General features: G+C 40.4%; 1 protein-coding gene across 1 annotated transcript; it reads right to left on the bottom strand.

Moving 5' to 3' along the window:
* Window positions 1-7,221: 7,221 nt before the first annotated feature.
* On the bottom strand, window positions 7,222-15,017 carry LOC149829576 (transcription factor MYC3-like). Its single transcript, XM_090016023.1, has 2 exons — window positions 13,532-15,017; window positions 7,222-7,493 (listed from the first exon to the last, which is right to left on the bottom strand). The coding sequence occupies exon 1, from the start codon at window positions 14,991-14,993 to the stop codon at window positions 13,551-13,553; it is 1,443 nt and encodes a 480-aa protein (XP_089872149.1). The 5' UTR covers window positions 14,994-15,017; the 3' UTR covers window positions 7,222-7,493; window positions 13,532-13,550.
* Window positions 15,018-15,957: the final 940 nt, after the last annotated feature.

The following is a 15,957-nucleotide window of genomic DNA, read 5'->3' as shown; positions in this document are numbered from 1 at the left end:
TAACATAAAAAATTCATAATGATTCAATCATGTAAATAGGTGTTCTAATCATGCACATACTAGCTTGAATCTAACAACATGAAACAAATCACATGAAACTTTCATACTTGAGAGGCACCTGCAGACGAAGTTCTCTTGTCCCGAAAAAAGCTGCAAAACTCATTACTGACAACGTCAAAAATTGTTTCATGTAAATAGTCACGCATTGTGTCCTTAACAAGCTGGCAGACATCATCCTAAGAATTAGGCAGGCCAGTCGGATGCTTGGAGCTAATGCTGGCGGGAGAACTCTGTGAGTCGTGACTGGAGGAGGCAACAACTGGTAAGGTGTTCATATTACTCCCAAAGCCAAACACACGACCCTTTTTCGGTTCACCTGTTGCAGTCACCTATGCTGCAGGATCAAGAGGTAGATATTGAGTGGAGTCATCGACATATTGCTCTACCATCTGTTGCTCATATGACTCCTACAAAGTAATGATCATAGTATGAATTAATAATTAAGAATTACAATATTTATGATAACTTGTATATTACAATGTTTATTAATACAATAAATACATACCGTTGTTGTTCTCGCCTTCTCTAATACGAACTCTCCCGTGGTCTTACGTTTATGTGTTTCAATAAACACATCCTTGTATGGCACAATGCCTCCTTTTTCTGCTTCTTGTGAAATTAAATGATAAAAAAATTATTTAACAGGTATGCAACAATACTTATAAAATTGACAATATATATTAATGAGTTACCATTTTCTTCAGGTGGCTCCCAAAAGTCCTAGATCCACCTATGTGTAGATGGGCATCAGGCATCTTCACTCAGTTTTGTGCAGCCCTCGCTGAGCGGTTCTGAAATTCATGCTCCGCCCACTTGTCGCACATTGCATCCCAAACATCTGACCTGATAGTAGGAGGTCTATGGCCTTTCCACTGCAATGGATCATCGATCCCGCCAGATGCTTTTCTTGCTGCAGTCTTCATATTGTGCAGCATGTCTGCAAATCGACTGACAACCACCTTCTGCCATACCTTCCTCACGTTCTGCTCCTCCATCGTAGTCGCAAAGCGACCAGATAGAACATAAAAGGATATAGATTTGTGCTGCGTCTACAGAATGCGTGATCTTGTCTTCATCATGTCAAACTTTATTTGCATGTCATCTCATGTGTTTAGCTATCCTCGAAGACATATACAATCGTTGTAATCTAGGGGTGAGAAAAAAGTAGCGGAGTGACTTGTATGACACTTCTTTTGACCTCGTGCTACCGTTTTCTCTTGGTTTTGGCTTGAACCAAGGATGCCCACATGACAGGCATGATCTGCAATTTTCCTGATCTTTAAAATACAACATGCAGTGATTTGGACAAGCATCTATCTTTTGATACCCCATACCTAGAGCGTTGACCATAACCTTAGCACGATAAAAATTTTATGATAATTTCTCATCTTTGGGCAACATACTCTTCACAATAGAGCACAAACGATCAAAACATGATTGACTCAAAATAAACTTAGACTTCAAATTCAGTAGTTGAAGAACTGCAGACAAGATAGTGTGACTCTCGCAACCATTTCAAAGTAGCTCATCAGCATCTCTAAGTAAATCATAAGATCTACTAGCTGCATCGTTTGATGCTTCTTCCTCTATCCCAGTTGTTACATCACTAGGACCCATAGCAGAACCCAGTTCTGGTCCTACGGTATCAAATATAAAATCTATATATGGATTATCGTGCACCATATCCACCCGTGCGTCAAGATTATTCATAAATTCTTCACCATGAAATGTCCAATTCTGATAATCACTCACAAAACCCTTCATATATAGATGATGTCTAACGCATGAGGTTTTACCAATCGATTGTTCTTATAAATTTTGTAGGGACACCTAATCCGACCTGTGGGATTCACTATACTGACACTTTTCATTGCAAATTCATTAAAACTGTCACCACCATCCATATATTCAAGTGATACCTCATTGTCAACTATCCTATGGTACATCCATTCACGGTTTGCAGTCATTTTGTCGTATGATGTTACGAATATTATTCTAACTAGTTAAAAGAGAATCATCGGAATGCTATGATGAAGAAAATATCAAATTTATCATGTATTCACGGTAGATGTAATGATTTGATATATCACACACACACAAATATATATATATATATATATATATATATATATATATAATGTCATACAATCACAAGAACTATGATGCATGCATATATAACTTAATATTTTTATGTGCAAAACCATTCATTTGAAGCATATTTGAAGCATTGATAACTTATCATTCATTTTCATGTAAAAACTCATTCATAACACGATACATTCATTTGAAGCATGTTTTCATGATACAATTTCACATGGAAGTCATATTCAAATTGAAAGTAACTTCATGCAAGCATGAATACAATCACATCAAACATTGCAATACATTCAAATCATTCATATTAAAACAATGTCAAACATATACCTGCAACAAACACACTCCAATATCCCGCTAACTACTACCATGATTAGCATGAAATCTGAACTCCAAAAATAAGAACACTTCTATTTTCATACATTAAAATTATGCTCAGCATGATCTCCGAACTTCATCAAAGCAGTCCTAGATATCCATAACTAAGTGAGTGTGTGAACAAAAAAGTGTTGCATTCAAGAAATTAAATAACCTGTGATGCACATGCATTATTTACTCACCACGGGTATTTACCCGATTTGCATTGCTTTTGTCACTTACTTACCACGGGTAACGGGGCACAAGCGGGATCCGTTGAGAAATCTACAAGAGACACTATGTTAAAATAAAGTTTATTACCCGATGACAATGAGGGTGACGCTCTTTGTCGGAAATAAGCTCCGAAACTACAAGCGGCAAGGGCCTTACCCCAGCCAACCTGCCAAAAAAATGGTCAAAGTTGGCAGAGCTTGACCCCTACCGACCTACCCTAACAAACAGAGAGGTGACATGGTTTGGCTGCATCCTGCCGACTCACCGAGAAAACTCGAGAATGTTTCAGGGCTTGACCCCTACCCACTAAAAGAGAAAAAAGAGAGGGAGACGACCATAGGGTTGAGCCTCTACCATTGCTCACAGACACAAGGAGGTGGCTGGGGCTCAACCTCTGCCAACCAACTAAGAAAAAGGGAGGTGGCAGGGGCTCAGCCCCTACCAACCTGCCTGAACAAGAGGGAGGCAGGAGGGCCAGCCACCCTATCGACCGAGGCACGAGCAACCCCTCCCATGGAAGCCCTCTACCTGACAAAAGAGGCAATGCAGGCGGTAGCCCTGCCGCTTGCTGGAAAGGAGAGGGGGCGACAGAAGCTTGGCCCCTGTTGGCCCGCTCGAGCCAGCCGACGGCAAGGTCTTGCCTCTGCCAACCCTTTATAAGAAGAACACGAGCGACAGGGGCTGCTGAAAAAGAAAAAGGAAGGGGATGAAGGGGCTGCCGAACACGGCGGAAGGAGGGTCGTTAGGGAGTCTGCCAGTCTTAGGGAGGAAGAACACCCAGAAGATGGAGGGTGTATCTGGAAGGGGGATCGCCGAAAAACACAGAGGGAGAGCAACGAGAGAGAGAACATGAGGAAAAAGAGAGAGGTCACCGGGAGGTCGATGTGCAGTGGGCGGGCAACGGGAGGTCGACGGGCGGTGGACGGGCGATGGGAGGGCGGGCGACGGGAGGCTAACGGGCGACAGGCAGTCGACTAATGAAACAGAAAGGGAAAATGGGCTCGTATTAGGGATTTAAGAGAAATTTAGCGATGGATTAGCGATGACAATATTTTGTCGCAAACGCCATCGCAAATGTGCGACGAAGTAGCAACAAAATTTTTTTGTTGTTGAGCCGTTACGATTTTGCAATGGAGTTTGAGACAAAATTGATCTGTCTCGAATCCATTGCTAATTTGCGATGGATTTCAGACAGGTTTTTTTCTGTCGCTAATTTCGTAAATAATTTGAATGTTAGCAACAGATAGTTTTCTCTAGTTAATCCATCGTAAATTTGCGACGAAAAAATTCTGTCGCTAATTAGAGTTTTCTTGTAGTGGAAAATCACTCAATTTGTTCTGCAAAGCTTATGAAATATATTCTAACATGAGAAAAGTGAACTACTTTATCAAATGAGAAAATGTACATATCTTCACAAACACTAAAATAGTAGAAAGTGTGACAAATCAATATTTGCATTCATCTAATAGAACATTTTGAAAGATAGCTTTTCACACATTAATGCATCTAAGAAATCAAATAAAAACCTATAGCAGAATAAGTGGTCTCAATATCATCAATGCCTTGACAATAAGACAACCTGTTAAAATACATATATAACAACTGCAAAAAATTTTGAATTGGACATAGATCTTGAAGAATAATACACTATTGTTTTAATCCAAACATAAATTGTTTGTGTATCACATAGGATAGGCAATTAACACATTAAACCACGTTACATATCACATAGTTATCAAAATATGCATGTCTGATTCAAGACACAAATTTAATTTTAAGAATGTTTAATATGCAATTCTCAAGATTATGGATTGAAACTGGATCCTAAGACTACAATAATAGATCATGACCAAAATAGCCATGATATGGTCAAATCTATTTTTAAACAAGTATACTACATACAAACATGCTTATGACACAATCTCAAGCATAATTGAATCTAATAGGCAAGCCCAACATACATGGGTTTAGCTCAAAAACATGAGAAGTATGCCAAAACAAAATGAACCTAATGCAAGATATAATAAAAGCCATAAAATAATACAATGCATCTTTTTATATGCTTTACTATAAAATGGGACTACATGAATTTTAAATGGATCTAAATTCTGATTTGAATGCAAATACAAATTTAAGATAGGATCCAAAAACAATATCTCACAAAGGCAAAATTCAAAAAAGAGCTTAAGTGAGTACACCATTTAAAAAATCAACTTTCATTGTTATTAGTGGCAAAACAAATTAACTCTAATATCAAGAAGATAAAAAAACCTAATAGTGGATATAGATGTGGATTTTGATGTAAGATAAGATCCAAACAAAATTCAAATCCACTATAGGGCCCCAAATAAAAGATCACGCATCTAGTCATTTTTTAACTATTAACCATGAAAAACACTCATAGTTTATATATATACTAGTGGTTTCAAAATATGAAAATATATCAACATATTTTTTATTCTAATAGGTAGACTAGGCATATGGACACCCAAAACATAATGCATATGTTTAGGCATCTAGCTATGTATCAAACTAAATATAAAATAAAAAATATGTTGCATACCATTCAAATTAACTTTCAATACAGTCATCGTGTTGCAAACTTTCGCTTTAAAATTGTTGAGAAATTGAGTGGGTGTGGCAACTGAGCTTAATCGAAGGTAGGCTTGAAGGCACGTGTTAGACTCACTATCTTTAAAGGTATAGTTGTCTCACTTATGACCACGTCCTTGGTGCAATGGCTATTCATGCAACCTCACTCGCAGGATACAACCAAGCTTTTGATTAATCGTGAAGGTTGGACCATGCCCTGCATTGGGTGAGACAAAGCAAATCGACCCCAACCGCCTTGAATATCCTATTGGCTCGTACTAGGGAGAACCTATGAATTGGCTTATATTAAATCCTAAGAAAATGAAAAAAGAGAGCTAGCTCACAAGAACGAGAGCAAGAAAGAGAGGAAGAAGCTATGAGCTAGAGAGATCATGGGAGAGAGGAGAGAAGAGAACTTGTGATGAAAATGAGAGGGGAGGCTTGGGTATATATAGGCACAGGCCCCTAACGGTCAGTGATAAATGCCAACTAGGAATGAATCCACCTAGGTGACCAAAATAGCTAATCAATCAAGGGTTACAAGAGGCGCATGATCAATGGACAAAGAGCGGAAGCCTACGGTCGAGAATGACCCCGGTCAAGATCATCCAAAATAGTGGGTGCTGGACAAAGTCAAAGGGGGTCAGACATATCTGTTGCCAAGAGTCATTTTAGTTAAAGCAAAGGGTCATCCTCGCTGCTCATTGTAGTGGACTGCCCATTCCTCTACTTAAGTTTCTTGACACATTCAGTTCGGATTTGTGTTGTTTTAGCCACGCATCTCACACTTCACCAGCTGCAGGTGAAAAGAACCTACAACAAGGCAATGCGGAAAGTGGCAGCGTGTGGAGAGATGCCGATGCAAAGACCAAACATTATTCAACACAAGTGAAGGTCATGTGTTCATGCATCTGTTTGTAAGGAAACAACATTGATTCCTCCATAGGTAAAAATACGAAAACCTTCTTACGATTTCTCCTTCCTCTAAATGATAATGCTCAATAAACTTTTCATGATGTCATAGGCGGCAAACTGCCTCAATTGCCATGATCCAAACACTTCACCAGACCATTCAATCGGTAGGAGCTATGAGCGGTGTGTACAAAAAATAGGGACGTAGTAAATGCAAGCTGATGATTCATGCTTACTAAGAATTTCTTTTTTGAAGACCAACAATTGCAATGATCTACCCCATCACAATCTAGTTTCGAAAGACCCGGGGCTGGCACCAATGACAAATGTGTTAGTGAGCTCAAAAGATTTTGAGTGCTTTATGATTTGTAAAATGTTCATCCAGATTACTATAATGACTGTCCAATCATGTCAAACAATTTTTCTAAGTTACTAATACTGTTCAAATGCTTTTATATGGATAGAAACATGCGCGTTCATGCATCTTTCATGTACTAGTCAAGTGAACTTTTACAGGCAAGTGAGCAAGCTTTATCATGCAATCAATGGCATATTTTTTGCCATTTTATTCCCCACTTGGTTTGGCATGCAATAGTGCGTAAATCTTTTGTTTCCAGTCTCTTTGCATTTCATGTGCACCCTACTCAATTGAAGAGAATACTGATCATCTTGAGAATTGTCACAAAAGATAAATATCCAAATGTGAACAATGACTGCACGAGTGATGAACCCCTAAACTCATCTGCTTCAAATCCGACTTCTTCTGTGTATTTCACTGTGTTAACAATATGATTCAGGCTTTTTGTTTTTCAGCAATAGTGTAACAAGCTCTAAATTAAACTGCAACAATGGGATCCAAATCGTTTTCACTTACTAGGAACTAACCAGAAGTTGCATATACTCTTTCTTTTTAATGGTAGACCCCGTTTGGCCATTAACATTACTGATACTGCTTTTGGTTAGGCACTGGTGTAATTTGCCCATCAAACATATTAACCTCTTTCTTTTTTCACTTTTATAATATTGCAAATTCATACTTCTTTATAGGTAAGCACTTTAATACAGCATCATTTTAGGATACTCACATTGGGATTCTTTTATTGCTCAACCTACGGAGATTTCATTTAAAAATATCATTAAACAAATAATCTTTAAGGTCACAGTCCAAATCTCCATGATTGGTTTGACACTAATGTAGTAGAGTTACAAAGGTGCATGACTCCCCGGCCTATTAGAAGGAAAACCTACCAACAGTAAAAACAAGAAAAAATAAGAATTAGTCATTTAATGACAAACATAAACAAGATATAACACACCTTAACAACTAAATTTGATTTTCCATGGTTTAGAAAAGGCCTTCAAACTTTTTGATAGTGCAATATCAGGATTCCAATATAAAATTCATGCCACTAAAGTACTAATCTAAACTACTAACAGATGAGTGTGTTCATGTTCCATACTTGAAAATTGTTTGAACTATTCAAAATATTTACATCACATTACTTAAAAATGTGAATTAAATAAAACGGGGCATGATTTTACCAAATCTATCTTAAAAGCAATGCAAGCCAATCCAAATAATATGGATTTTTCTTCAACGCTGAAAAAATGATAAAAATTTGAGTCAAGGAATTAAGTGGTTTACATAATATGATTATGCAAACCAAACAATTTTATTAAATTAATTGGCTGAAAAGTTAAATTTTGGTTATTGCACAAACTATTGATGGCATAACAATTTGATGCACTGATGATGAAGAGAGGCTTATAGAGATCTCATGATCAAGAAATATCTCAGCCTTTTTGAATAACAAAAGGTAATAAGACATATGATGATATGCCCCACATAAATCTAAATTTGTTTATATGTTGAACTATATAAGCTAAAAACAAAAGGTCAGTTTTTGTTAACCCCGTAAGTTTGACAGCATATGTAAATACAAGAGTTACCGAAAGCTTCTTAAATAGATGGGAAGCCCGCTTCCTGGAAACTCACTTTGGAAGCACAATACTTCTTGCTTATGAAACTTGATTCTCTCGTGCTTGTCCTGTGCTTTTCAGAAGCATCATTTATTCTTATATGTTCTTTCACTCTACTTTTCATGTTTTTTATGTGTTTTTTCTCACGCTTCTCACTCACTTCTATGTGCTTTCTCTAAATTGACCGTCACCAATTTTAGATTTTGTTACAAATTTAATTCTTACACCAAAAAATCATGAAATTTAAGAAGTTACTTTTATTTTAGTTTTTATTTGTGTTACGTTTTGATTCACATTCAATTCTTTTATATTTTTTAATTTGTCACTTCCCGCTTTTTATACATTTTAAAATGCACCACCGTCTAACAAGTATTTCAACAAAAGCATAAATGTAGTTTAATACCAAAATATGTTAGAACTGTTGCAATCAACCTAATCTAAGTTCGAAACTATCATTGCTGAAGAGGCTGTAAGAGCAAGCCATCTATTTTTTATAATTATGAAAGGGAAAACACCTGTACCATATGAAATGCATGCCAATGAAGACCCAGCATGCACATAAGCTTCAGCAATACCAAAGACCATAAACAGTCAACTGGGCAGAGCTTGGCTAAGCTGAATCAGACTATATTCTATGATAATACAATGCATGGGAAACTATGTATAGTCAAAGTATATCCACTATAAAATTAATTAAGCATTTGTTTGTTACACTCAAAATGCATACCAAAGGACTAGATGTTCATACTCTGAGATAATATACAAATGATATATGATTGTTCCAATTTCTTTTCAAATCAATTTTCCACTTGTTCATCACGTTGTAGTACTCCGGGCAGTGAAGGAAGTGGAGTGCTTAATTCTCTATAGAAAGTTTCACACTCCTGGTAAAATAGTTAGCATCTTTATTTCTGTCGCTGAGGCATACAATATTAATGCTGCAGAAGATCAAACATGGACTTGAAACAAGTTAGGATCTTCTCCATCAACCTGACTTGGTTCACAGCCTTGTTCCAGAGACTGTTCAATCAATTGACGAATAAATATTGAGCTTTTTCTGAAAATACACAGATAAAAGCTTCTGGTAATAACATGCGGAAGTTTATGGGGTCTTTGGCAAGAGTTCATTTCTAAAATGGCATCTTCTTGGAGAAAGCAATCGGGATCCACTGACCCCTTAACACATCTCCTATTTATGCACAGCCAATCAAATTAATGTCTGCATTTTTAAGGGGAAGGGATTACTGGATAGTGGAGAAAGGAGACTCCAAAATAGAAAGCTGAAAAGAGCCAACGAGAAGGGACACTCCAGAGTGGAAAGCTAAAAGAATACCAGAAAAAGAATATTGCTTTCTTTGTCTTACTTGAAACATGCCTTGCATTTTATCTTTTTCAACATACACTAGATTATATCATCTCACAGATTGATGGCGCGAGACATAGTTACAAATCTTGGGAAAAACATAGTGAAAATTACCCAAAAGTTAAAACCGGTAATTTCTCATGATATTTTCAATTTCTCGTCATCTTTTCAACAAAAAACATAAATGTCACGTTTTAAACGCGATATTTATATTTTTATTGGCTATTTATGGTTAACAAAACTGTGGTTTTGATTTTTAAATATTTTTTATTTAGATTTTCTTATAGGAATCAATTTTTTATATTTTTAGTTTATTTTTTATTGCATGCCAAGAATTTTGCCGAAAAAACACTAGTTTTTAAAAAAAATCAAAATTTCACGATTTTTTGGCTGCCGATATTTTCCGTTTTTAACTTTTGTCACTGTGGCGGGGGAATGCCATATTTTTCAATATGACCCTTAATTCACCTTCTTGTTCTAGGTAACTTCCAAATGTTCTAGATGGTTTTTATTTTGCTGCGCACAAGTAACATGATGTAAAAAAGTAAAATTAACCTTTAAGGTCTCCTCCAAAGTAATAGCTGAGAAAGAGAGAGAGAGATGAGAGATGACTGGGGTCAGGAGGCGCATACCTTACCGAAGCAGGTTATATGTTCCCCCCCGAATAGGGCAGTTAGCTACATCTCATGTTCGGGGGTCCCAAAGAGCACCACATATGTAAGCATGTGCGTCTCGTATCCCCATGTTTGTCAGCATTAATTAGCGTTGGAGTTTGATGCGATTGCAAAGACTTAAGTACCCTCTCCTCCATTGGTGCCAAAAAAATGACGATTCTTGAAAAGGAGTGGTTGTAAAGACTTAAGTGCCCCGAAGATGATTATTTAAGACCCAGTCTCTGCACTGCAGAATTATCTGAGAAAGAAATCTCTCCTGGAGGAGGCCATGAACATCAACCCTCTCACTCTCTCTCTCCCTTCTATTTCTGCTTCTATGCATATCCAACAGAAGATCTTACATTGCTCTATCAAGCACCGACTGACCTGCACATTGACTGTTGTGGAGCCTGATTCAGAGTTTTTACCCTTACAGGAGGAGGGTTTGGGGGTTCATCCCAGCGTGGGTAGCATCATTCAACTAAATGAGTTGTAAATCCTGATTCAGAGTTTTTACCCTTACAGGAGAGGGGTCTGGGGGCTCCTCCCAACGTGGGTAACATCATTCAACATGAAGAGTTGTGAAGTCTGATTCAAAGTTTTTACCCTTATAGAAAATGGGGGTCTGAGGGCTCCTCCAAGCGTGGGTAGCATCATTCAACTTGAAGAGTTGTGGAGTCTGATTCAGAGTTTTTACCCTTACAGAAGGGGGGTCTGAGGGCTCCTCCCAGCGTGGGTAGCATCATTCAACTTGATGAGTTGTGGAGTCTGATTCAGAGTTTTTACCCTTATAGGGGGAGGGTTTGGGGGCTCTTTCCAACGTGGATAGCATCGTTCAACTTGATTCGTTGTGCAGCCTGATTCAGAGTTTTTGCCCTTACAGAAGAAGGGTTTGGGGGCTCCTCACAGCGTGGGTAGCATCGTTCAACTTGATTCGTTGTGGAGCCTGATTTAGAGTTTTTGCTCTTACAGGAGGGGGGTTCGGGGGCTCCCCCTCGGCACGGGTCCCGAGTGTCGTGGTCAAAAAATGCACAGGGTGTCGTGGTGAGAAAGACATATGTTTGTTCCAAGCAAGGTTGGAAGAAATCAATGGAAAATCCAACAGGGAGCATGCCAGAATCAAGATGTGGATGTCAAGCGAGAATGGTGTTGTGCAACTCAAATAACACAAAATAATAAGGGTCTGGTTTTTAGTTAAAATGGAGAATGAAATGACAATAGAAATTGCTTAAAATCTACAGGATTAAACTAGACTCAATAACGAAGACACCATTTTTTACGGATTTGAAATATGACCTTCGGTTAAAAAAATATGACCCTGACAAGTTGGTCCTAATTCGGATAACTATTTACAGCGATTTGCTTACTGAATAACACTATAAATCGCTATAGCGATTTGCGGAAGACACTACAAATCACTATAGTGAGATTCAAAAACACTATAAATCGCTATAGCGATTTACGGAAGACACTACAAATCGCTATAGTGAGATTCAAAAACACTATAAATTGCTATAGCGATTTCCGGAAGACACTACAAATCGCTATAGTGAGATTCAAAAACACTATAAATCGCTATAGCGATTTGAGGAAGACACTACAAATCGCTATAGTGAGATTCAAAAACACTATAAATCGCTATAGCGATTTGCGAAAGACACTACAAATCGCTGTTGAAAAGCCGGATAACACTATAAATCGTTGTGGGGGCTCATTGGAGACCCGAAAATACTACAAATCGTTGTAGGAAAGCCCGATAACACTATAAATCGCTGTTGGAAGGCCCCCAAAAAAATTGGCTCCCCTCCTGTAAGGGCAAAAACTCTAAATCAGGCTCCACAACGAATCAAGTTGAACGATGCTACCCACGCTGAGAGGAGCCCCTAAACCCTTCTTCTGTAAGGGGCAAAAACTCTGAATCAGACTCCACAACTCTTCAAGTTGAACGATGCTACAGTCAGTGTCAGGTCAGTCGGTGTTTGATGAAGCAATATAGGATCGTCTGTTAGATGTGCACATAAGTAGAGAGAGAAGGGAGAGAGAGTGAGAGGGTTGATGTTCATGACCTTCTCCAGGGAGAACTCTTTGTCTCCCTTGATTTCTTCTCTAGAGAGAGAGAGAGGGTTTTACAGTGTTTTACGGAGAAAGAAGAAGAAGACTTTGAAGAGTCAACATCATCCTCAACTTTCTGGATGAAGGACATGTTTGTCCTTTTTTTGAACGAAGAAAGAAGAAGAAGACTTTGAAGAGTCAACATCATCCTCGACTTTCTGGATGGAGGACATGTTTGTCCTTTTTTTGAACGGAGAAAGAAGAAGAAGACTTTGAAGAGTCAACATCATCCTCGACTTTCTAGATGGAGGACATGTTTGTCCTTTTTTTGAACTGTTTGTTTTTTCTTTTTTGAATGAAGGGCATTTTTGTCATTTTCTCAAACCATCACTTTATGAGAAGAATAACAAAAAACGGTACTTAAGTCTTTGCAACAACACCAGAGTCCGATGCAAAGTTATGTCAACATACATGGAAATACGAGCCCCATGTGCTTGTATACGTGGTGCTCATTCAAAGCCTCGAACACAGACGTGGGATTCAGTGAATCATCCGGGGGGAACATACAGCAAAATAAAAAGAATATTGCTTTCTTCGTCTTACTTGAAACATGCCTTGCATTTTATCTTTTTCAACATACACTAGATTATATCATCTCACAGATTGATGGCGCGAGACATAGTTACAAATCTTGGGAAAAATATCGTGAAAATTACCCAAAAGTTAAAAACGGTAATTTCTCACGATATTTTCAATTTCTCGTCATCTTTTCAACAAAAAACATAAATGTCACGTTTTAAACGCGATATTTATATTTTTATTGGCTATTTATGGTTAACAAAACTGTGGTTTTGATTTTTAAATATTTTTTATTTAGATTTTCTTATAGGAATCAATTTTTTATATTTTTAGTTTATTTTTTATTGCATGCCAAGAATTTTGCCGAAAAAACACTAGTTTTTAAAAAAAATCAAAATTTCACGATTTTTTGGCTGCCGATATTTTCCGTTTTTAACTTTTGTCACTGTGGCGGGGGAATGCCATATTTTTCAATATGACCCTTAATTCACCTTCTTGTTCTAGGTAACTTCCAAATGTTCTAGATGGTTTTTATTTTGCTGCGCACAAGTAACATGATGTAAAAAAGTAAAATTAACCTTTAAGGTCTCCTCCAAAGTAATAGCTGAGAAAGAGAGAGAGAGATGAGAGATGACTGGGGTCAGGAGGCGCATACCTTACGGCCTTTCGATGGTCTAGCACCTGTGCATCCTCTTATATAGCGCCGACCTCAGACTCTGATTAGTCATGAGCTTGTCGGAGACTCTCACCACCACGTTCTGAAGCATCGTTTCGCTCACCGTTGTCACGCTCGCGTGGTGAACCACCAGCTTCAGCTCCTCCAGAGCCTTCATCAAGGCGGTCGCCGGATAGTTCCGGTTCTCACTCTGCACCTTAATCATAGCATCCAACCCCAGGATCTTCACCTCGATCTCCAAAACCCCACATTCAGAACACCCTTTATGAGTATCCCCGCTATCAGCCTTGTCACTGTTATCATCATTATTACCACCACGGCCGCCATCATTACTGTAACTATTGTTATTGCTGTGACCAAATTCGAGCAAATCTTCCCCTCTTTCCTCTCTTCCTAGCGCCATCTCCAACGCCTCTACCTTCTCCTTCAGTCCCTTGATATACGAGACGGCGTCCTCCAAGAGGGAGGCCTTGTCCATCCTGGACACGTTGGGAACGACGGAGCGGAGCGCGTAGAACCGGTGGTTGAGCTTCTCCCTCCTCTGCCGCTCGGCCTCAACGTGGTTGAGCGGCACCTCCAGGCCGTTCCCGGGCTTCCTCCCTCTTTTCTTGGGGCTCTTCGCCACCATCGTCTCCTCCGCCACTTCCGAGTGCTCCGAGTCGAGGCACGAGGACACCACCGTCGGATGGGAGGAGATCTCCCCGATCCTACGGCTCCCGTCCCCCACCTCACTTCCGTTGCCCCCAACAATCGACACGCCAGTTATTCCACCGGCAGCAGCAGCGCCATCTCTGGTGTTCAGCCCGATCTCCGGCTGAAACAGCGAGGCGACGGTCTGGAGGAGGGCGTGGTTCTCCGGCACGACGTCCGCAGAGCCCAGCTCGAGCACCCCACCTCTAAGGGGCACGAAGACTAGGGTCTGTATGCCGTGGAGCAGCGCGTCGCGGGTGCGCTCGCACGTGTAGCTGTGCAGCCCCTGCGGGTCGGAGAGCCACACGCACGCCCCCGACGCGAAGGCGTCGAAGACGACGCCGTCGTCGGGCGAGAAGGAGCGGGCCAGCGACACCACGTAGAACCACTCGGCGTCGGTGACCTCGCCATCCATGGAGCCGTCCATCTCCGGGTTGGACATGATGAGCTGCTGGATGTCGTGCAGGACCCGGCGCCTCTCCTCGCGGAGTGAGGACAGCGACCTCTGTCGGAGGAGGCCTCCGGCGGCGGCCTCCAGATCCTTCCGGGGCCCCCTGTAGTGGCCGTCACCCCAATCCAGCACGATCCTGCCGCTCGGGTCGTGGGAGGCCTGCCAGAAGAGGGCGTAAGCCCACCACTCGGGCCGGATCTGGACCAGGAGCTGCAGCCGGTCTTGGAACGAGTAAGAAGACGGCAGTGGCTGCTGAGGGTAATGGACCTGGAACGGTGAAGGCGAAGAAGACGTCTCCATATCTCTCTCTCTCTCTCTCTCTCTCTCTCTGATTCTCTTCTTGGTTTTCCCTTTATCGTTGTGCTGGCTTATAATCTCTCCCTACCATTTCCTATCCGATCACGTGGGTGTGGTAAGAATTTTCAGCACTAAAATCACGTGGGAAAAAAAAAGAAAAGAAAAGCTCAACGTTATGCCTGCTGGTGAGATCATATTTTTAGGATTGATTGAGCTATTAGCCTCTTAGCATAAAAGTTTAGAGTTGCTGAGCTATTCTTTTGAGCTCCTCTGGCTTTTTTGACTTTACTCGGTGTCACTTGTGTCTGCGTGCGTTGTAATTTTCATTAATCACTTTACGTTATTACAAGACGAATCGAGGGCTTCGTCTAGCTCAAGACTAGCTTACAAAGCTTAACAAAAATATATCAAAATTATACTTGGGAGCTTTCTCAATTCTTAGGTTGAAAATCAGGCCACAAACGGTCGACTATATTCAACTATTTCAACCTCACTGTCTAGCAGGTGCAGGGAAGTTCTTTGCTCAAATCTAATGTTGCACTAGTGTGCACTGCAGCAGACAGTGCGGCAGGTTGATGTGCATGACAGATAGTGTGCGAGGAAGAATTTGTGAGGCGGCGTGCTGTGCGCAACAAGCAAAGCGCGTGTAAGGAGCTTGCGCGAAGAAGCGAGGTGCACGGGCTGAATGGCATGTGCGACGGTGCGGTTGTGCACAAACGGGGAGGTATGTGCGACAGAGTGGACGGGTGCGCAGAGGAGTTGTGCGCTCGAGGAAGTTTGCACGGCAGAACGAGCAAACGTGCGACAGGCATTCACGTGGTGGCATGTGGGCACACGCAGGTAATGTGCACAGTGTTGTTGCGTTGCGCATGAGGTATGCATGGCTGACAGCATGCACGATCTCCTGTGCACCGAATGTTGCATAGTGGCGACAACAGCTGTCACGGCCAAGGTCTTGGCACTCAGA

Source organism: Nuphar pumila, chromosome 8, assembly GCF_984573655.1.
Source record: "Nuphar pumila chromosome 8, dmNupPumi1.hap1.1, whole genome shotgun sequence".
NCBI classification, from domain to species: domain Eukaryota; kingdom Viridiplantae; phylum Streptophyta; class Magnoliopsida; order Nymphaeales; family Nymphaeaceae; genus Nuphar; species Nuphar pumila.
This window is presented reverse-complemented; position numbering and strand designations above follow the sequence as displayed.